At 37.3% G+C, this 24,455-nt stretch overlaps 1 protein-coding gene across 2 annotated transcripts; it reads left to right on the top strand.

Moving 5' to 3' along the window:
- Positions 1-17,976: 17,976 nt before the first annotated feature.
- Positions 17,977-24,339, top strand: LOC139872219 (uncharacterized). 2 transcript variants are annotated; one of them, XM_071860061.1, is made up of 10 exons: positions 17,977-18,485; positions 19,138-20,433; positions 20,512-20,641; positions 21,114-21,205; positions 21,771-22,024; positions 22,101-22,187; positions 22,283-22,382; positions 23,239-23,449; positions 23,570-23,634; positions 23,721-24,339. In XM_071860061.1, the coding sequence occupies exons 1-10, from the start codon at positions 18,372-18,374 to the stop codon at positions 23,829-23,831; spliced, it is 2,460 nt and encodes an 819-aa protein (XP_071716162.1). In that variant the 5' UTR covers positions 17,977-18,371; the 3' UTR covers positions 23,832-24,339. The 2 variants fall into 2 exon arrangements, with proteins under 2 accessions (XP_071716162.1, XP_071716161.1); XM_071860060.1 differs by having other exon boundaries at positions 17,978-18,485; positions 23,531-23,634.
- The last annotated feature ends 116 nt before the right edge of the window (positions 24,340-24,455 follow it).

The raw sequence follows: 24,455 nt of genomic DNA, 5'->3' as shown, positions 1-24,455 counted from the left end.
GGTTCCCATATGTTTTAGGTGACTCACATGGGCTGCTAATAGCTGATCATTGGAATGTATATACCAATAGTACATACATCTAAAAGCTGTGTATTGTACGAGTACGAATACGGGTGCATACGAGTAGAATTGTTGATGAAACTGAACGAGGATGTAATTGTAAGCATTTTTGTTAAGTAGAAGTACTTTGATATGTGTCTTAAAGTCTTTCAAAAGTGTAAGAATACATATCAAAATACAACATGTATATACATTCTAATGGAGTCATTAAGTCTTCGTTAGTCGTTACATGTAAGTGTTGTTTTGAAACCTTTAAGTTAACGATCTCAATTAATGTTGTTAACCCAATGTTTATTATATCAAATGAGATGTTAATTTATTATATTATCATGATATTATGATGTATGAATATCTTTTAATATGATATATACATTAAAATATCGTTACAATGATAATCGTTACATATAAGTCTCGTTTCGTAATTCTTGAGTTAGTAGTCTTGTTTTTTACATATGTAGTTCATTGTTAACATACTTAATGATATATTTAAATATCATTTTATCATGTTAAATATAGTGTATCAATATCTTAATATGATACATATGTATTTAGTAGACGTTATCATAACAATAATCGTTATATATATCATTTCGAGTTTCTTAACTTAGTAATCTCATTTGTTATGTATATCACACATTGTTAATATATTTAGTGAGATACTTACTCATCATAATCTTATGTCAACCATATATATATGTCTATATATACCACAACATGTAGTTTTTACAATTTTATAACGTTCTTGAATCGCCGGTCAACTTGGGTGATCAATTGTCTATATGAAACTTATTTCATTTAATCAAGTCTTAACAAGTTTGATTGCTTAACACGTTGGAAACATTTAGTCATGTAAATATCAATCTCAATTAATATATATAAACATGGAAAAGTTCGGGTCACTACATTCTTCAATCAGCACAGGATGTGTACTCAGCAAATCAAGAACATGAAGTGGCTCAGCAATGAAGAACCAGCACAGCTGGAATGCAGCTCACTACACAAGACAGCTATACTCCATTATAAGCATAGTCGTTTTCCGAGTGGTCTACATCAATGGTACTATTCAACAGAAGTCAAAGACAAAGTTGAACAGAAAAGGACACGCGTCGGCGACTGACAAGTGACCTTACAAGACCACGTGGGAATGCAGAAGGTTAACGCATGTGCAGACATGGGTTATACTTTGTCATCACCTAGGGAACACAACATTCTATTTGTTTAATCATAGTGGTGCCAAACCGAATTGGGGTGTTCCTGCAAATAGCTACCAAAGAGGAAAGAAGAGAGCATGCTCTCTGATATAGTTGTCTCCACAAGTACAGACATCCTATGTACCAGTGGACAATAGAACCATTACATGGTTAATAGTACTACTATAAATTGTTGTATCCACTATTGTAACAACAAGTGGTGTGGGTTTATTTTTATATAGTCAAAACGTGTAATAGCTGTTAGTTTACCTCTTAGCTATAATCTAGGTAATCTGTATCAACCAACTATCATTCCGCCAAGGATAGTTGTGATTCTTTGTGATTCAATCAATAAAGAATAACTGTTGAAAATTACCTGTGACTCTATTTATTTGCATGCATGAATACTAATCGGTTTAACTGTTAAGTTATTTGGAAAGAAATTGTATTCACCCCCCTCTACAATACTCTTGGTGTTATCAAGGGACCAACAACTGGTATCAGTGCATCAGTCTTGATAATTAATATCTTGGATCTGAATTCTCTCATGGCTGCATACTCTAATACAGCTTACCTTGAAAATGGCTCATCCAATAGACCACCCAAATTTGATGAAGATGAGTATGAAACTTGGAAGGCAAGATTCATGCTTTACCTTGAGTCTATTGACCCACTCATGCCTGGTATCACCACAGATGGTCCATTTGTACCTACTGAGACTATTGGTAGTGCACCAGCTACAGCTGACACTCCTGCTGTTCCTAGCAGAGAGGTTATTCTCACTCCTTCTAGATGGGATGCTGAGGATAAACGTCGTGTTGGACTTGACCCTAAGATCAGAACCTTGTTAGCTATAACTTTGCCTAACCTACTGTTCAAACTGATTAAGGGAAAAGAAAATGCCAAGCTTATGTTGGACTATCTAGATGTTACCTATGAGGGTATGGGAGAAGTTAGGCAGAACAGATTGATTGCTTTAAAACGTGAATATGAAATGTTCTTTGCCTACAAGAATGAAACCCTTAAGCAAACCTTCATTAGGTTTAACTCCTTGATTGCTGACCTGATCACTTTGAATGTCACCTATACTGAGTTTGAACAAGTTAACAAATTCATAGATTCACTGCCTACTAAATGGAAATATGTTACTGACCCCTTAAGAACCACTCAGACCCTAAAGAACTTTAACATGTCTTCTCTCTACAGTTCACTTTGGAACCATGAGAAGGCAGAGGCTAAATTTGAACTTAACTTGAAAGAAAACTTTAGGTCTACCCCCACCACTTCAAAATCTTCTAAGACGAATGATACTGCTCTTATTGCTGCTGTTAAAAAGAAAGCTCAAAAGGCTTTACTGGTTCAAAAGTTGTTAGCAGAAGAAGAGTCAGCTGGGAGTGATGTGGATAGTGGTACTGGGTCTGGAGAAAGCAGTGATGATGAAAGTGATGCAGAAGGGTTTGCTGAAGGTATGGATTTGCTGGCTAGGCAGTTCAAAAGGTTCAATAGTAATAGAACCAACAAGTCATACAAAGGGAGTAAGAAACCGAGTGCTAGGTATAGCAGCAAGTCAGTCAAGGGTACTAAATCTGAGTGTTATAATTGTGGGAAGGTTGGACATTTTGCTGCTGAATGCATGTCCAGGAAACCTTCAACTTCACATGCTAACTCTTTCTCAAAAGCTGACAAGTACAAAGCTATGAAAGCTCAGATGAAGGAAAGTGCTAAGACTGATAAGAAGGGTAAAAAGCCAGAAAAGGTTCTAGTTACTGAGCATCATGATTGGGATGAAACCAGCTCGTCGTCTTCCTCTGATAGTGATACTGATGATGATGGTGCTGGTTATGCTCCAGAAAAGAAGCTGTGTTTAATGGCCAAGGAGGTCAAGGAGTCTGATGAGGATGATAGTGGTAGCAAGTTTTTGGCTGATATGAGGGAAGCTGGTCAGAAAAGAGATTCTCCTCAATGGAAAACTGAATTGATGTATAAGGTTGATAATTTTCGAACTTATACTGATGATGAAAAGGCCGAAATGTTTGACTACCTAAGAGTTGACTTATGTAGAGGCAGCAAACGTGAAGAAGTTTTCATAACAGACAACAAATCTTTAAATGAGAAACTTAAATGCAAAAATGATGAAATTAAAATCTTGAAAGATGATATTTCCAAACTTGAAAAACAAAATTTTGCTTTAAGGTCTCTTCACGTTGAGGCAGCAGAAGTCAAGAACCAGCTGGATAATCTTAAAAAGGTTGTCGCTTCATGGTGTACATCTGCTCAACGCACAGCAAAGTGTGTTAACGAGCAGGTGCCTGCCCAAGTTGAAGCTTTCTTTGCTGGTGACTATGCTGCTGCTGCTGCTATTGCAGAGGTTACTTTCATGGACCCAATTCTTGAAACAGATCCTGAAGCTGTCTTGCCAAATACTTTTGCCAAGATAGTTAAAGGTAAAAAGGTCTTAACAAATAAATTTGTTAGACCTGTTACTGTGTCCCCACCACCTGCCATGAAAGAGATTTTAGAGGATGAGGTTAGAGCAAGAGAAGCCAGTACCTCAATTGATGAGACTACTGACCCCTCAAGCATCTACTACATGACTCCAAAAGAAAGATGTATCAAAAGGGAAATCAATGAAAATAATCTTAGAAAAATTAAACCTACTGATTCCCCTTCGTGTTCGAGTTCCAATTGTGCTGAGCCAGCTGATGACAAACTTACTGGTCAACCAGTAGCTGCAGACAAGCCAGTCAAACGTAATATTGGCAAGTCCAAGGCAGCAGGAAAAACTTCTTCTAGTTCATCAGCTTCAGTAGACAAGCCAGTAACTTCCCACGCTGGCTCATCAAATGATAAAGGCAAAGCAATACATCATGACTATGGTACTGGTTCCAAGAAGAAAGCTGCCCTTAAGGGAAAAGCAAAAGTAGACTCGAATGAAGAGCTGTCTATCACTGAGATTATGACAGTCAAGCTTGACCAGCTAATTGAGGCAGTAACCAAACATCGCCCCGATCCCCTTTACAATGTGTATGAACCATCACCGATACCAAATGTGAGAAAATGCTACAAATGTGGCAGCAAGTTTCACTTAGCCAACCGGTGTCCTTTTACACCAACCTCGTCTGCTGCTGCTTCTTCAAGCAAACCAGCAGACAGGAAGAGATCATCAAAGATGACCCTTCCAGAACCCATCCTTGGATGGGTTCCCAAAAAGAACTAATCTCTTAGCTACTGTGCAGGGCATTCAAAACAAGTAAATCTGGTATCTCGATAGTGGATGTTCGAGACATATGACCAGATTTAAGTCCCTGCTGATGGACTATCAATAAAAAGATGGTCCAGTTGTTTCGTTGGGTTACACAAAGGGTTTTGGTACTTTGACTAATGGGAATGTCACATTTTCAAATGTTGCATATGTAGTTGGGCTTAAACATAATTTACTCAGCATAAGCCAACTGACAAGCAAGAACAAGATAGTCCAATTCAAAAGGAAAATTGGCACTATTTTTTATAAGACAGGGAAGCCACTGCTGACTGCAAAATGTCATGAAAACATGTATCAAATTGACATGAACACAGCAGTCACAACAACTGATACTTGTTTCTATTCGAAAGCAGCAGACAACCTGAAATGGTTATGGCACAAGAGACTCTCACATCTCAACTTCAAAGATATTCACAAATTATCCAGTAGAAGTTTGGTGTCTGGGCTACCCACCATGTCTTATGTAAAGGACAGACTGTGTCCTGGTTGTGAAAAAGGAAAACATCACCATGCCTCATTCAAATCAAAGCAAATCTCATCTGTTGAGAAACCATTTCATTTACTTCATATGGATCTTTTTGGTCCTGTTAATGTGGCCAGCTGTAGTGGGAAGAAGTATACACTGGTTATTGTTGATGAATATTCCAGATACACCTAGGTATTCTTTTTGAAGCAAAAGAGTGAAGCTGCTGATGAAATTATCAATTTTATCAAAAGAATGGAGCTTTTAAATGGGCAACTGGTGAAACAGCTAAGAAGTGATCATAGTACAGAATTCAGAAATGCTACATTAGAAGAATTTTGTGCTGATAAAGGTATTTCACAGAACTTTTCTGCTGTGAGAACACCTCAACAAAATGGCGTTGCAGAAAGAAGAAACAGAACTCTCATTGAAGCAACAAGATCTATGTTAGCTGAGTCTGGGCTGAAAAATTCATATTGGGCAGAAGCTGTGAACACTGCATGTTTTACCCAGAATAGATCTCTAATTGTGAAAAGACATCAGAAAACTGCTTATGAAGTTCTCAAAGGAAGAAAACCCTCAATCTCATTTATTCATGTATTTGGCACTCCCTGTTTCATTCTAAACAATAGGGATCAGTTGGGCAAGTTTGATGCTAAGGCTGATGAAGGTATATTCTTGGGATATTCCAACATGTCAAAGGCATATAGGGTTTTCAATAAAAGAAGGGGTTGTTTTGAAGAATCAATTAATGCTACATTTGATTAAACTGCTCCAACCTCATCTTCCTGTCAAGAAGATGAAGAGTTATTGTTTGAAGAGCCTACTCAGCAAGCTCTTGACGATGAAGAGGAACCAGCTGCAAATCCCTCGCCAATCCATGTTGCTGGGTTCTCTGATGATGAGATGGAACATTCTGTTCCATCTGTGTGTAAACCAAGTGGACCTACTGGCTCTACTGAAGTCCTACAACTTGAGCATAGGTCTACTGGTTCTGAAGGATCACAAGCTAGTACTAGTCACATTAATACTGAACAGCTGTCTCCAATTGCTGCTCATACCTTTGAACCAGCTGATGATCAAGATGCCGTGTGTTCCACGACAAGCTCACCTGTTTATAACACTAGACGGACAAAAGAGCATCCAATTGAGCAAGTCATTGGTAATCTGGCTAGTGGTGTTAAAACAAGAAGGCATGCAACCAGCAATTTCTGTATGAATATAAATTTTGTGTCTACCATTGAACCTAAATATCCCGATGAAGCAATCAAAGATCCAAGCTGGGCAGGAGCTATGCAAGAAGAGATCTCCCAGTTTGATAGGAATAAGGTTTGGACATTGGTACCTAAACCTGAAGATGAAACTAAGAAAATCATTGGTACCAAGTGGATTTTCAAGAACAAGATGGATGAAGATGGGATTGTGATCAGAAACAAAGCTAGATTGGTAGCTCAAGGGTTCAAATAGGAAGAAGGATTGGATTATAGGGAGACTTATGCTCCAGTGGCTAGGATGGAAGCTATCAGACTGTTCTTGGCGTATGCTGCTAAGATGAACTTTAGGGTAGTCCAGATGGATGTTAAATCTGCATTTCTAAATGGGAAGCTGCAAGAAGAATTTTATGTCAAACAGACTCCTGGTTTTGTAAGCAGTAAATATCCAAACCATGTCTACAAGCTAGACAAAGATCTTTATGGCCTCAAACAGCTCCAAGAGCATGGTATGAGACACTTCATGTGTATCTCACTGGTATAGGTTTTAAAGTTGGAACAATTGACACCACTCTGTTCTCAAAAGAGACAGATGGTGATCTCTTGCTGGTACATATATATGTGGAAGATATTATTTATGGATCTAAAAATGAGAAACATTGTCAAGATTTTTCAAAACTTATGTCAAAGACATATGAAATGAGCTTACAAAGAGACTTGCAATACTTTTTGGGATTGCAAATTAAACAACTTGATGATGGAATTTTTATAAGTCAGGATAAATATATCAAAGATATGCTAAAGAAATTTGGTTTGACCTGTTTAAAAGATATAGGGACTCCAATGGCAGCATCTATTAAAATAGATGCTGATTCCAATGGTGAACCAGTCAATATCACTGAATATCGAGGTATGATTGGATCCCTACTTTATCTTACAGCCAGCAGACCAGATATTATGTTTGCCACATGTCTCTGTACCATATATCAAGCTGATCCTAAAGAGTCACACTTGCTCGCAGTCAAAAGAATATTTTGGTATCTGAAAGCTACTGCTAAACGTGGTCTTTGGTATCCCAAAGACCAGGATTTTGAGCTAATTGGGTATTCAGATGCTGATTTTGCAGGGTGTAAAATAGACAGAAAAAGTACTACCGGTGGTTGCCAGTTACTGGGTGGTAGGCTAGTCAGCTGGACGAGTAAAAAGCAAAATACTGTGTCCATATCTACTGCTGAGGCAGAATACGTTTCTGCTGGTAGTTGTACTGCTCAAGTACTGTGGATGCAAAGCCAGCTGAAAGACTATGGTGTTCATGTTACAAAGACTCCAATCTACTGTGACAACACAAGTGCAATAGCTATCACCAACAATCCTGTGATGCATTCAAGAACAAAACACATTGACGTTCGATATCACTTCATAAGGGATCATGTTCAAAAAGGAGATGTGGAGCTACACTTTATTTCAACAGACCAGCAGTTAGCAGATGTATTCACAAAGCCCTTAGATGAGAAACGTTTTAACTATCTCATCTCTGAGCTGGGTATGCTTGAACTTTAAATAAAAGATAATTTTTGTTGGTGTGCTGGCTCTACAACATGTAGGGCAAACCAGTAAGTCATTTTTGTTAACTTACTGCCTACATGTAAAACACTCAGCACAACAAGGTCTTTTATATTTTGGTTACTCAAAATGTTTTTAATTGAAATAATAAATAGCTCGTAAAATTAAATGATTCCTTAAATCTGAAACTCATTTACTCCCAATGATTTAAATTAAATTCATGACATATTAAATGTAACAAAGTATTTTGTATTTAATACAAAACTTATTTTGTGGTTTTTAATTTTTTTTTTGGAATTAAAACCTGCTGCATTTAATGTTGAATGGGAGGTATGAGTGTTCAAGCCGTATATACGTCAAATCATCAGTCTGTGTCCCCTCGAGTGTGCCAGTCAGTCACATCTGCCCATGCGCCTGCTAATGGCAGTTGTCATTTTCTCTCTCCTGCCTTTTTCACCCAATCACAACGGTTAAAAGAGTGTTTTATCTTCCATAATAACCTTCGGTTATTCAGTTTTCAAATTCACACTCTTCTCTCTAAAAATCCCCAAATCTTCAAATCAATTCATACATCCATCTTCTACGAAATCATCAATGGCAGAACAACAACAACATCAATCACCACCTGCTGCAAACCAGCCAGAGGAACAACAACCACAGCAACAACAACCGGTAGCACCACAACAACCGGAACAGCAACCACCACCGGTCATCGAAGAACAAGTGGTGCAGGGCCCTCTGTTCAACCTGCACCCAAGCCTTGTTAGGGCTGCAAATGCACCAGAACACTCTTCCATTCGCCTATCAAGAGGCAATGCTTCTCATGCCCTTTCAATTCCCAAATCCAAAGCCAACTTGGGCTATGATACGCTTATCGATTACATAAGACAATCACCACTGGCTCGAGCTATTACCGGCATACCTTCTCGTCTTTATCCGGCTTGTTTGGCCAGATTCTGGTATACTGCCACCACGGCCACCAATCAACAGAACGTTCCATGTATTCGTGGCATGGTGACTGAAACCCTAGCCTGCTCCATCACCGTTGATGCCATCCGACGTGCTCTCCAATTATCCATTGGTCCGTTCGTTAATTCACCAACCAGTGATGAGTTTAGAAGAGAAGTACTGGAGATTATAGGATTTGATGGACCAGTGGCTCATACGCCCTTAAGGAAGCAGATGCCACCTCTGTGGAATTATTTCTTTGGCTTGCTGACTCATTGCATCAGTCAGAAGTCCGGGAGCTTTGATCAGTGCTCAGATTTTGAGCTGAAGATTGGTCATGGGATGCTGTTCAATCGAAATATTGATTATGCCGGTGAAATTTACTTAAGGCTAAGGGAAATGGTGCTTGCACCTAAACGAACACACTTAATCCCCTTTCCAAGGTTTTTGAGCCTTGTTTTTGAAAATGAGCTGGGTGAAGCTTACCAGCAGATTGCTGATGAATCATTCGACCTGCCTCCAAAACAAGGAGGAATGCCAAAAGATGCTCCTGCTGCTCCATATAATGTCCTGACACCAGGCATGCTTGAGTATCTTGCTGCTTGAGGTGGAGTAAACCAACCGGCTGCCTCTGGTGCTGCACCAGCTGAGGGGGAGGGACCTCAGCGAAAGCCAGATGTAAAAAGAAAGAAGCCAGCTACCTCAACTAGTACAGCCACCGTCTCACATACTGGTAAAGCAGTAGTTGTATTAGAATCTAGTGCTCTCTGATCATAAAGAACAGCCCTAGTCTTATATACTGACTATCCACTTCTAGTATTGGAATCCGTTGCTTAACTATTTCTTGGTAACAGGCAAATCCAAACGAGCAAAAGCTGGCTCCAGGCTCACCACAGGGGAGATTGCACCAGTCTCAACTGCTGCTCCTGTAAAGGATGTGGCTATGAAACCTGGTGCGTTTCTAGACCAAACAGCAGAAACTTCTAACATAATTAAAAATCTTTTATCTGCTGACTTGAAAAATGAAAGTGGAGTTAAAGGTATAACCCTGGCTCCCAAGCTGACTGGTTTTAAAACTAGTGTTAAGAAGAGTAGCCACCCATACTCTTCTAGCCAGACACTTCCACATTTTTCAAAATTGAACTTAATGCTATATCCTCTGCTGACAGTAAAACCAGCAGAGCACCTACCTGACCTTCAAAGCAAACTTGAGCTGGGTCCTCATCGTGTTGAACCATCTCAGGATACTGCACAGCCATTATGTTACTTGGATCATGATAAGAGTCTCACTCCTACATCATTACCAGCCAGAACTCTTACACTATCTGGGTCAACATGTGTCGCGAATGAGTCAGCAGAGTCACAGTTGTACTTACAGACACCTTATTCTGTCTCATTCGAAGGGCTAACCAAATCACCAGTCTGTCCCCAGAGACCAACACCAGATGCAATTGTTGAGTCAGATTTATTTGGTTCTACAGTTGTTAACATAAAATGTTCTATTGTTTCAGTTCTTAGCAGGGTAGATGAACAGGCAGAGGGGGAGCAAGTTAAAGATGATATTATTCCTACTGAGCAGATTGCTGCCTCTGCTACTGGTATTGGTGCTACTGTTTCTACTACTGGTGGTGCTGATGCTAGTACTGTTGCTTCTACAGCTGCTGGTGGTACTGCTCTCAGTATTGCTGCTTCCACTACTACACCTGAAGTGGAAGATGAAATCATAGTGGATCCTCCTGTTCTTAAAAAGGTAATTGACAATATTGTCAAGGATGTTCTACTTGATGAACCTATCACTGAACCAAAGGATGACATTGCGTCTGCTGCTGCTACCGATGCACAAAATGTTATAATGGAAGCTGATACAAGTGCTACTTTTCCATCTGATGCTATCATGGAAGCTGGTACAAGTGCTACTTTTCCATCTGATGCTATCATGGAAGCTGGTACAAGTGCTACTTTTCCATCTGATGTTATCATGGATGCTGGTAAAAGTGCTACTTTTCCATCAGATTCTGGTTCACAGGGTAATACTGTTCTGGAGGGTCTTGATTTTGTTAATGCTGGCTATGTTGGCTATGTTTCCACAGAGCCAACGGTGGATACTGATGCAACTAGTGTTATTCCGGATGTTTCTGATCTTCAATCGAGACACTTTATTACTGTGGATTCCACTGGTAATCTACAGGTGTCTGATTCCACACCGGATACTTTCCTTAAAGATACTGCAGATGCTGCTTCTTTACCTACTGCACAGTTACCTACCGCTGCTACTGGTTCTACGGAACCCGTTATGGATGCTGGTACCTCTGTTTATGCCACTACTGACTCTTCTCAGGCTACTGTTTCTGCTGAGAAGAAACCTTATGTGTGCCAGGTGCCAGATCCTGATGAAGTTGTCCCTAACTTCATCTATCGGGGAGCGTCTATTACTCCCAGAGTTGCTCTGCTGGTGGATCAGCTAACTATTGATCCTCAAACTGCCATAGTCTCAGCCAGCAAATTGCCTCGCGAAGAGCTGACTGAACTATTGTCTCAGCTTGATCGACCAGCTAGAGAAGAAGTTTATGAGAGGCTGGCTACTTTAGAACAGATCAACGAGCAGCCATATTATCATTTTTTTGGCATGACTCCAGCTGCTTCTCCATGGCCTGGTACATGAAGGCCTCTCAAGTTCATCAGATATCCCTCTACTGGTAAATATGTTATGCAAAATATTCCTGATTCACCAGTACCTTCTGATTCATCAGCTTCTTCCTCATCATCTTCTTCTTCTGATGGTGATGCTAATAAAGGTACTGGTAAGGAAGAACCAGTCACTCATGATAATGTGACTGGTACCAAAGATAAACCAGTGGATCTCACTGATGATGCTGATCTTGATGCTGACAAGGATACCAGTGGTTCTAAACCTTCGGGTGAAGGTAAAAATGATGGTGATCATGGTGACGAGTCAGATTCTGACCTTCCACCTCCACCACCCCACGGAGGTAATCCTGTTTTAGCTGCTTCTGACCACCCTCAACCAGCTATGTTAAATTTAATGCTGATGAGGTGGCTGACATCTCCACCCTGGATGTCTATAAGGCACTAGTCTAGGTTACACCTGATCTACAATCCACCATTCACACTGCTATTGTTGATAGTGTGACTGAAGCCATACGTAACGATGGGCAAGTTACCACTTCCAATATTGAAGCCCAGCTCAAACAAGTATGTGCCTTTGCAGATCTTGCGGTGGCTGCCATTGTCAAACAACATGAAGAGGAGGAGGACTTAAAGAAACGAATCATCTCTCACAATGAGTATACTGAGGACATTGCCCGTCTTCAAGCTGATTTAGATGCTACTAATCGCAGAATTCTTTTTTTTAATGAAGAAAATACAGTGCTATATGAGAGATTGGATTTACAGGAACAGCAAATGGCTAACATGATTCCTGCTTCTGCCTATGTTCAAATGGTTGAAAATATGCATCGACTGGCTACCCTACAGGGTGATGTTAGGGCCATGATTGAGCAGATGACTATGGGTGTTGCAAGGAATGAAGTTAGGTCTTCCAACCTCCTTCTTCGACAATTTGGCGTGGATCCTGGTGCCCATCTCACTCCTGAAGTTGCTGACTGGAACAATTTTGCATTCTCTGTTCCAGATTCAGATAGTGACCTTGATGCACAAGTCTCCCCTGTTCACCTCTCTGCCCCTGCTGATGACAAAAAGGGGGAGAAGAAATCTAAAAAGAAACTCAAAAAGAGAAAATAATCAGAGGGGGAGCATGAGCATGAAAAGGCTCCAAAACAACCAAGGAGAGATGGTGATGGTGATGGTGGTGATGGTTCTACTGGTCAAGACTCTGGCACTAAGCCCAGCAACGCTCATACTGAAGCTGGTGTACAGGCAGCTGGTGAATCTCAACCCAGTGTGTCTGCCACATCAGTAGATGATATTGGTTCTGGCAGTAAGTCTAGTGATGTTTCTGCACTGGCTGTTGCTGAAGCTTTTGTTGTCTCTCAAACTATTGAAAGAAGAATGAAAAGAAAACTGGAGAGACATCAGAAGAGACACAAGAATTAAATGATGCCTTCAATGTCAAATGGGATGCCTATGTTGCTCTTAAACGTCACAGAATTGAGCATAGGAGATGGCTGACACCGAAAAAGAGGGACATTGATGATGACCTGATTGGCATTGATAAATTCAAAAAGGATGCACGAAAAAGAAATGTCAAATTCATGGTCAAATACGACAAAAAGAGGGCAAAGCTGTATGCTGAGCGAGCAGATAGGATTAAACGGATGACTCCAAAAGAAATGAAAGATTATCTTACATCTACTGAGTCAGGGGGAGGAGTTAGAGCTGACATTTTTATGAAGTGGTTAGATGATATGTTAGAAACCAGCTCATCTTCTCTCCCAACATCTTCTGCACAGCCAGCTACACAACATAAGCCAGCAGAAACAATCAATCTTGTTGATGATGATATTCAGGGGGAGCATCTTGCTATCGTTCCCTACCTATCTCCACTTGAGCCAGTATCAACACAAGAACCATCAGCTGAACCCATGCCCATAGATAAACAAAGGGTGAAATCTGCTCCTAGGGACAATCAGCCCCTAAGGAAAGGACCCTTATTTGAGGCAGCTGATGAAGATACTGAGGTGGTTGTACCAGCTGATACTAATCAGTCAGCTGGTACTGAAGACACAGCAAGGAGTGTTGTGAATGAAGACCCAGCCAAAAGTGTGCTGCTGGGTGTTACAAGTGTTGAATCAAGATACGGTTAATCCTACTGACTTTACAGTCTGGGGTAGTGGAGATCATTTATTTGTTCAATCACCTATCTCTCCCCAGACCCTCACTTATTTTAACAGAACAAAGGATAATCGTGTCAATCAGTTTCCAGTGAGTTCATCTGGCATAGGTGAATCAATCATGTATCCTCCATCTTCCCCAAAACGTCATGGTAAACACAGAACTTGGGAAGATGATTCAGTTACCCGTGGTGAGCCAGACTTATTTAAAATGAATCCAGATGAAAGAGATGCTTACTGACTGGAGATCACTGTACATGAATTGCTTGAGCAAAGATAAGCTGCTATCAATGAAAGGATATGCCAAGTTAGATTGCTGCATCATCCCCTTGATCAGCCACTCTACATCACTGCCTTGACTTATGGCATTGAAATTGGTGTTTACTTAAACAACAGTGGTCAAAGGCTCTCTACTGATGAGGAGAAAGCTCAATTTCAAGAGGCTCACCAGCTGGGTATGAATCTAAGGGAGTATCGTGCTGCCCTTAGAACTGAAGAGGGTAGAAAGATGATTGAAACAGCAAAATCCCTGAAAATCACTGCCGACGATTATTTGTTGGGTCTACAAGCTGAAATTCAAAGAAGGGAGGTTGCTGATGCTGAACTCGCTGAGTGGGTAAGGCTCCAGGATATAGAAGACAAATTGACTGCTGATAGAAAGCAAGAGGCTGAGTTCCTAGAATTAGCCAAAGCCATTGTCAAAGAACAGGATAAGGCATTTGATAAGATTGAAGCTGGTGAGAAAGCACCTGCTACTGCTCCTATAGAATCTGTTCGTACCAGTGAATTTCCTGATCATTATTATAAGAGTAGGTATGGTGATGTGATGAATAGAAGATCCAATCCCAGCAGGATCATCAAAGTAAACAGAGGGTCAAAAAGAGCGTTCAATGTTGTAAGGGAGAATAAAGTTCAAGAAAGAATAAACTATGATGAGTTAGGATCCCTTGGATTTAGTGAATGGATGGAGATCTTGAAGTATTTCATTGGTAAAGGTGAAAGTGCTATCAAAAATACACTTAAATCTGAACTCCAACAGCTCTTCAAGAAAGAAATAAGGTTTGGGAATGCACCAGTGGTGAATGTAGATGAAGTCCTCTCTCAAAAACCTAAAGGAAAGCAATCCACTGGTGAAGGACCAACCGGAAAAGGCCCCATCATTCTACCTCCTCATATCCCTGTATTTGACCCTGCTGATGTACCTTATCTGTTCCCTGAAGCCTGGAGAATCAAACAAGAGGAGCTATCTGAAGAAGAACGAGAAAAAGATAAAGATAGATAGTCTCCTATGTGCTCAAATTGTATCTTTTGTTTAATTCACTTTTCATTTTGCTGTTGTTGTAATTACTGTACATACTTTGTTGTAATGAAAGTGAAATGAGTTTATCTGCAAAATCATATCAAATTATAAGATATGGATAACTCAGCAAAAGATCCCAAAACAAACTTAAAAGGGGACAAATTTACTGCATATTTTTATTAGGTCCCTCCGTGCTGACTTTAGTGTTTTCTCTACATGTCTTAGGTTTTGTCATCATCAAACAGGGGGAGATTGTTGAGTCCCCAAAATAATTAAGGATTTAATTATGGCAAAACTGTAATTTATTTGCACTAAAGTGTTATGTGCAGTCAGCACAAGTTTGTTCATGTATAGACAGCAGATATTGCTGTGTCGAGTGTTTAGTTTACTGCTCAGTCTACCAGCACAAGGTAGACAGTGTTCTTCAATCAGCACATGATGTGTACTCAGCAAATCAAGAACATGAAGTGGCTCAGCAATGAAGAACCAGCACAGCTGGAATGCAGCTCACTACACAAGACAGCTATGCTCCATTATAAGCATAGTCGTTTCCCGAGTGGTCTACATCAATGGTACTATTCAACAGAAGTCAAAGACAAAGTTGAACAGAAAAGGATACGCGTCGGCAGCTGACAAGTGACCTTACAAGACCACGTGGGAATGCAGAAGGTTAACGCATGTGCAGACATGGGTTATACTTTGTCATCACCTAGGGAACGCAACATTCTATTTGTTTAATCAAATAGTGGTGCCAAACCGAATTGGGGTGTTCCTGCAAATAGCTACCAAAGAGGAAAAAAGAGAGCATGCTCTCTGATATAGTTGTCTCCACAAGTACAGACATCCTATGTACCAGTGGACAATAGAACCATTACACGGTTAATAGGACTACTATAAATTGTTGTATCCACTATTGTAACAACTAGTGGTGTGGGTTTATTTTTATAGAGTCAAAACGTGAAATAGCTGTTAGTTTACCTCTTAGCTATAATCTAGGTAATCTGTATCAACCAACTATCATTCCGCCAAGGATAGTTGTGATTCTTTGTGATTCAATCAATAAAGAATAACTGTTGAAAATTACCTGTGACTCTATTTATTTGCATGCTTGAATACTAATCGGTTTAACTGTTAAGTTATTTGGAAAGAAATTGTATTCACCCCCCCCCCCCCTCTACAATACTCCTGTTGTTATCAAGGGACCAACATAGTGGTTTCGGTGATGTTGTAAACGACGTCCGAGAGTGGCAACGCTCATATAAAGTTGGATCAGAACTCCGTTTACTTCCCTGCAAATATCACTTGCATGTTGAATGCATATTGAAATGACTAATGATAAGCCCAACTTGCCCACTGTGCAGTGGAGATTCCAGGATTATAAGTCAACGTGGTCCCGAAATTTTTTTCATTACTAATTATATTGAAATGTTATTTTAAAGGAAGTTTACTTTCAAAAAAATACAAATGCGAAAAATATATGAGACCCGAGTAGTTAGATTTAGTGTTATCCTATACAATTTAAAAGAAAAATATAAATTTAAAAAATATGCGGGGTCATGCAGTTGAATTTAGTGGTGTCGTATACAATTTAAAATGTATGTTCTCTTTAAATTCGCCACTGGCACTGTGTAATGACAAAATTCAAATTGTTGAAGATGTTGCATTTAGAAGAGCACGTTTGTGTAGTTTCAAGTGTGTCTTTTATTTTCCTTCTTAGAGCTCCGGGTGTCGTAGTGATTTTCCATCGTTTTTCAAAATCGACGCCAGGGACGCGACACCCCTTCGCCGTTAATGCTCGCCATTACCAAGCCAGTGTTGAGGAATCGACGGTGTTGGGACTAATTTCGATGATATATTCAATTTACAAAAGATACTTTTTATTAATATATCATTTAATATAATTTATTTCATCTACTTTTATCTCATGTTAAGCGTGATTGGAGGAGTGGAGAGAACGATGGCAATTTTCGCGTTCGTTGTGAAGAAGTTTATTGTCAAGAAGTGAAGAGAGGATTTACAAGTTATAAAGCTTGGAATTTTTTGAAATCAAAGTCGAAGTGGTTACATCCCGATCCGGTTGTGATTGGTACACGTAATGAAAGGTATCGACCAGTTAATGAGGAAGGAGAGCAAGTTGATCCCATTGACTTGAATAGGGATGATGAAAGACAAGAACAACAAGCCGAAGAACCAAATCTAAATGAAGAATTATTCGGGCGTGATTGTTTGATGCATCAAGCCAGAAAGCCAAAGAAGTCAAGGAAAGTTAGGTCCGATGGTGGGCCATATGGCAGTTCTTATCGTGAGTCGGTTCGAATGGCGGTTCAACAAAATTTTAGTACGATGAGCGAACAAAAAGCATCGTACTAGTACGCAAATGAAGAACCCGAACGTGTTGCCGAAACCGATGAATCATCGGGTTAATTTGTGTGTTTAAAAGCAATCGTACTCGTGTGTTTAATTGCTCTTAGCTACTTTTTTTAATCTAATTTTAAGTATTATATCTCTTTTTTTTATTTATGTACTAGTTTAGTTTATTTATTTTTATTGCTTTTCTTTTAATGAAATATATGAAATATTTATAATTAAAAAATGAAAAATATTAAAATGTACATTAAACGACACTTCGTGTCTCTTTCTCCTCAGTCACTTTCAGTGTCTTTCAAATATACTGGAAATACCGAACGACACCATGTGCTCTTAGTATGTCGGTTTCACTATTTGCAGTCTTTTCGATCTTCCATTTTCATCGTGCGAATTGGGATAATGGTTTTGTATATATATATATATATATATATATATATATATATATATATATATATATATATATATATGTATATATATATATATATATATATATGTATTTTTACGGTCTTGTAGTATTAACAGGTGGATACTTTAATGAATTGGGATATTGGTTTTGTGTTGATTTCAAAAAAACTGACAAATTGATTTACAAATGAAAAATTGGATTAGACATTTTGTTCTTTATGTTTCTTTGCAATCAAGCAGCACTAAAGATTGTTACTAAATTAACTTGGTGATTTTGGTTGATGATTTGCAAGAGTTAACTATGCTTTTATTATACTTGAAGGTGGTTTGTAATTATAAGGTAACCAAGGTCACCTTTTGATAGAATTGCCACAAAGTCTTGTATGAACCGAGAGAGTTAGTTTTAGGGGTAAAATGGTAACATAAATTAAAAACTGAAAATCAGTATCGCCGCCGCCCCCTGTTCTGTTTGATAGAAGATCATCAAGTCGACGGCTAATTGAAATGACAGATGTCACCTCACGCAGTTCTGCAATTCAATAAAGTACTGTAACTCTTATCTGTATCTCCCCCAATTAATATACGGAGTAGTAGTATTTTTTAGAGCCAATAAAATATTAAATAAAATTATATAATAGTACCACTCAGTATACAAATGATCTACTTGCTGTGTATATGCACTTCTTTTTCTACTCAAGTTCCAACTCTGTTCAATTTCATACAAGTAGAATCCACCACCGAGCTATAATATAAAAATTCAATCTTTTCTTAAAAACATTCATCAATGGGCGATGGTCGGTAAGATGAACACAACAACAAGACAGGATTTTGAGCAATCAAGAAAACGCAAGAAGATAGTCAGCAGCCATGTTCATACTAAGCTTCTTCCTAACCAAAAAATTGAAGTAATTTCTTCAACTATATTGTGCCTTTTCCTATGTTATTTTTCATTAACAATCACTTGTTTTGTTAATTACATTGTTGGTGTCTTCCTACATTGTATTATTTATTCATGTTGAAAATTGTACTATTTAATTGGGGATTTTTAAATTAATTCATGTTGTTGCTGTTCACTTCAATCTGTTAGTTAGATATATACGGAGTAGCTTTCTTGTTATGCACTAGTTATAGTCTTTTGGTTAATGATACAAATTTAATGCCAAATAAATTGAGGGTTTTTGTTACATGGGCTTAGAGATTCATAAAAACACAATCTTTATTGACAATATATAGCAAGGTTCCAAATATTGTTACTTGGGGGACTTTTTAGGGTGTACTCGGCAACTCCGGGAGTACTAGGATGTTGAACAAGTTTGACTTTGACTGATTTTCCGAGTAATTCAAAGTTCGACCGATTTTCAGAGTAATCCCGAGTTTTGGCCGAGTTTGACCTAGTTTTGTCTGCGTACTCGCCGAGTACTCCTCGAGTTGCAAAAACTGAGTACCGGGCCAAGTCATTTCAAGTTCTGCAACCCTGCTCATATTTATTTATTAGAATAGGTTTTTAGGTTGTTTTAGAACTGAAATTTTGTATCTTTAATCTTGAAAATGATTCAGGTAAGAAGTCTCAAAGAGGGGTTTGAGGGTTCTTGGCATAGTGCCACTGTGATTCACCGGAAAGCCCAAATTCGTGTAATCAAATATGATCATTTGTTTACTAATGATCAACCCGACGGTTTAATTGAGTTGATCACTGTAACCAGTTGGAAATCATCTAACTTTCCTAATTATCGTTGCAAAATAAGACCAGTTCCTCCAAATTTACGCTTTAATAAAAATTGTCTTCATTATGGACAATGTATAGATGTTTTCCATGATAATGCTTGGTGGGAAGGCGTTGTTTTCGATCATAATGATAGTTGTGAAGAAAGATTAGTTTTATTTCCCGATTTAAACGATGAAATTGTGGCTGGAGTTGAGAACATTCGTCCAACTCGAGACTGGGACCCAACTACCAATACATGGAAGTTTCGTAAAGATTGGATTTTTCTTCAAGTTCTTGAGGAGCTTGAGCTTGAATGGCCCGTTCTTGTTTCCGTTAAACAAATTTGGTATGATGTAAGTATTAAGAACGGTTTTGTTAACTATATGAAGGAGTGGACGTGCCCATCGATCGAAAAGTGGAAAGAAATCGTCAAAGAAGTAATCTTTGATAACTTTTGTCTGACGATGAAAGGGTTATTCGGGCGATTGAACTCTGCAAATGATATAAACAAACAAATCCTTAATCTTGATAATGAAAACGTTTTAGGTCCTCCTGGATTTTCAAATTTCGATTCGAGTTCTGACACTTTAGTGGCTGATTTACCTGATTACTTTTGTCTCGCGGGCCCCAACTTAGTTCCTCGGGCCGAATGTTATGCCGATGCGGTTGTCGAGTATTACGAAGCGTGTTTATCGGGTGGTAGACGTAGGCCTTCACAATCTACAACAGTTAAAGTTCGACAACATCTTTTGTTTTTGGGTTGGAAAATTGAGGTCAAACGAAAGGCTAAAAGTGCAGGGAGAAATTTCTCGATTAGATATCGTTATACTGACCCAAATGGGAAGAGATTTAATTATCTCAAAGATGTTTGTAAGGAGTTAAACGACCGTTCGTCTGAATCTACTTTTTCGGGCTCACTTGATTTCAATAAACGAGATTTAACCATGGTTGAGTCTTTGTCGTTTTCACAAGCGGTAATTGATTACTATTTACTTTCATTTAAAGAAAATTGTGGCTTGCGAAAATACAAAAATGATTCGAGGGTTAGGGGGAGTGATTATATATGCTCTGTTTGTCATTATGGAGGTGAGTTAGTACTTTGCGATAAATGCCCGTCTTCATTTCACACGTTTTGCCTTGGACTCAAGGTTAGTTTAGTCATTAATTTTTTTCAAGTCCATTTTTTGAATATTTTATATATTACACCCGTGTTTTTGCTTGTTTAGGAGGTCCCACATGGCGAATGGTTTTGCCCATCGTGTTGTTGCAGAATCTGTAATCAAAACAGATATGGTGAAAAGTGTGAAAAACGGACAGATAGTAGTATTCTAAGTTGTGAACAGTGTGAGAATATATGTACGTTTACTTAAGTCTTTTTTCTTTTGTTATATTATTATTATTATTATTATTATTATTATTATTATTATTATTATTATTATTATTATTATTATTATTATTATTATTATTATTATTATTATTATTATTATTATTATTATTATTATTATTATTATTATTATTATTATTATTATTATTATTATTATTATTATTATTATTATTATTATTATTATTATTATTATTATTATTATTATTATTATTATTATTATTATTATTATTATTATTATTATTATTATTATTATTATTATTATTATTATTATTATTATTATTATTATTATTATTATTATTATTATTATTATTATTATTATTATTATTATTATTATTATTATTATTATTATTATTATTATTATTATTATTATTATTATTATTATTATTATTATTATTATTATTATTATTATTAAGTTTGTCGTTTTGATTATCACATGTGATACAGATCATATCGGGTGCTTGAAAAGAAACAAATGTTTGTCTAAGTTGAAGAATAATCCTAGAGTAGATTGGTTTTGCAGTCCAAAATGTGAAGAGGTATTCAAATAATTATACCGTCAAGTTAATCAATCATTTTATGTAGTGTTTATCGTTTCAAATTGTACAGAACTTCACACTTTTTATTATTGTATGGGACAAACTTAGAAATTTTCTATTGCACGTATTTACAGTAAGTTCTAAAAACATATACTTATATGTTTTTGGTTGTTTTTTGAAAGACAGTATCTCTGACCAAAGGGTTTCTGGCCTAGCGGTATCAAGAAAACTCATCACCTTAAGGTTCTGAGTTCGAGTCCTGTTGTGGACAAAAATGGTTGTGTGTGTTCGACGTTCCAAAAAAGAGAAGAAAAAAAAAGATATTATCTTTGTAAGTTCAATGCATACAATAACTTTATAAAATCTAATTACATCACAATAGGAATTTAGAAGATTCGTACCATACAATAGTAAGAAGTGTAAATTTTAATACTTTTTTAAATAATCAACCCTTTTATGTATGTAAGATCGTTTTATTGTATTCAAGCATGAACATGAACATAGACTATAAAGTTTGAACCTTTATAACGTGTAGATAATTGAACAGGGTGTCATGTATCTGCAGATATTTACAGGCCTTCAACGACTTTTAGGAAAGTCAATTCGTGTAGGGAAAGATAACTTATCATGGACTTTATTGAAATACAAGAAGACTGATATACCCGAATGTTGCAATCTTGATTTCTCACATATTGAGCGATCGATGGAGATTTATAATAAACTGAATCTCGTTATTAAAGTAATGCACGAGTGCTTTGATCCCGTTATAGAGCCTCTCACTCAGAGAGATATAGTTGAAGATGTAATCTTTTGTAGAAGGTGTGATTAATTTGTTAACTTTTTAATTTTAACATTAATGTTTGTATTTTAAATTGTGGTAAAATTTTAACGATAGGTCAGAGCTGAATCGGTTGAATTTCAAGGGATTTTATACTGTTCTTCTGGAGAAAGACGACGAGCTAATTTCAGTGGCTGCAGTAAGGTGTTATATATTTTCCGAGTCAGGTTGTTATTTTTGTATTTATGCATTTTTTTAATAGTGCTTTAAATATTGTTTTTTATTTAAAATGTTACAAGGGTTTATGGAGAAAAGGTAGCTGAACTCCCTTTTGTTGGAACAAGAGTTCAGTATCGTAGACGTGGAATGTGTCACGTTCTTCTGAACGAGCTTGAAAAGGTATGATCTTTTTTTTACTAATTTGGTCGAAAAGATATGATCTTTTTGTTTTTATACTAATTTCGTCGAATAGTTATGATCTTTTTTTACTAATTTCGTCGAAAAGTTATGATCTTTTTACTAATTTGGTCGAAAAGGTATGATCTTTTTGTTTTTATACTAATTTCGTCGCATAGTTATGATCTTTTTTTACTAATTTCGTCGAAAAGTTATGATCTTTTTACTAATTTGGTCGAAAAGGTATGATCTTTTTGTTTTTATACTAATTTCGTCGAATAGTTATGATCTTTTTTTACTAATTTCGTCGAATAGTTATGATCTTTTTCTACTAATTTGGTCGAAAAGGTATGATCTTTTTACCAATATGGTCAAAAAGTTTGATCTTTTTTTTTTTTTACTAATTTGGTCGAAATGTTATGATCTTTTTACTAATTTGGTCGAAAAGGTATGACCTTTTTTACTAATTTGGCTGAAAATGTATAATCTTCTTTACTAATTTGGTCGAAAAGGTATGATCCTTTTTACTAATTTGGTCGAAAAGGTATGACCTTTTTTACTAATTTGGCCGAAAATGTATAATCTTTTTTACTAATTTGGTCGAAAATGTAAGATCTTTTTTACTAATTTGGCCGAAAATGTATAATCTTTTTTACTGATTTGGTCGAAAAGGTATGATCTTTTTTTACTAATTTTGTCGAAAAGGTATGATCTTTTTACTAATTTGGTCGAAAAGGTATGATCTTTTTTTACTAATATGGTCGCACACATTAGTAAAACGTGTAACGTTCCATACACTATGAAACTATAAACCCTAGATACTATCTTTTTCCTAACTTTCTCGTTTTTACTTTTCAAGAAATTCGTGGAATTAGGAGTGGAGAGGCTCGTTTTGCCTGCTGCGTCAAGTGTTCTACGCACGTGGACCACGTCATTCGGTTTCTCCATTATGACCGAATCAGAAAAGTTGAACCTTTTAGGCTACACTTTCCTCGATTTTCAAGGCACCATTATGTGCCAAAAGCTCTTGATGACTGGTCTATCCTCTACAAAACTGAGCATACCAACTGGTACATATCTATTTTATAAAAAAAAAAATAAAAAAAAAATTCACACTTTACCAATATATTTAGACAAATTTTCATTTACAGGTAAACATTCTGAATCAATTAATGAACTTGACATCATAGATTTGGAAGATATGAATGTCAATACCGATGATGATATGTGCGGCTCACCAACTCGTGAAATCTTGGTAACGTGTAAAAATATTCGTTTAACCTTAGACTATATGTTGTTACCTACCTAACCCCTCAATTTTATGTATTCATTTTATTGTAGCCAAATCAACAGACTTATGTGAAGATTCAAAATAATACAATCAAAGAGTGTTATGCGGAAGATGACAAGGTTTGTAATGGAAATAACGACCCTCTGCAACGTAACCAGTGAAGGAAAAGATTACAGGGTAAGTAACTGCATATCTAAATAGAAGCTAAGTCTCAACGATCGTTTTGAAAAAAAGTGGAAAAAAGTTAAAGGTACAGCTGACCTAATAGGTTTAAAACCTGTTTTTGTATAACATGAAGGTCTCACAGAGGTAGAGATAACCGATTTTTGTATGGTCTCCATTGTAAATCTATATATGTGTGTGTGTATATATACAGTAGTAACATGCTGTGTAGCTAGTGTGACAACCCGGGGTTTTTTGTGTTTTGGATATGGATCCTGTATGCAATATGATGGTATAATAACTATGCAAACAAAGTTTGTGTCTAGGAGCATCTTTAAAGCTCAAATTTTGGCTTTGATCCAGCTATATGTAAAACTACAATAGTGCAATGTTTAGGAGGTTTAGGAGCATTGGCTTTTGTTCAGTCGTTTGTTGATGGTTGGCGTTTGTTGGAGTTGGTGACTCGATTGGTATTTTGCTATGTGTAGTGTAATGTTACGATGGTTTGTGTGTAGTACAATAATATATTGGTTGGTTTGTTATTAACTCGATTAGTGCAATGTGTTTGGTCAATGTTGTTAGCGAGAAGGTTCAACTGTTCGTGTTGGATTAGTGCAATGTTG

Source organism: Rutidosis leptorrhynchoides, chromosome 10 (assembly GCF_046630445.1).
Source record: "Rutidosis leptorrhynchoides isolate AG116_Rl617_1_P2 chromosome 10, CSIRO_AGI_Rlap_v1, whole genome shotgun sequence".
NCBI classification, from domain to species: Eukaryota; Viridiplantae; Streptophyta; class Magnoliopsida; order Asterales; family Asteraceae; genus Rutidosis; species Rutidosis leptorrhynchoides.
Note: the sequence above shows the minus strand (reverse complement) of the source record. Positions and strands in the feature narration are given on the sequence as shown.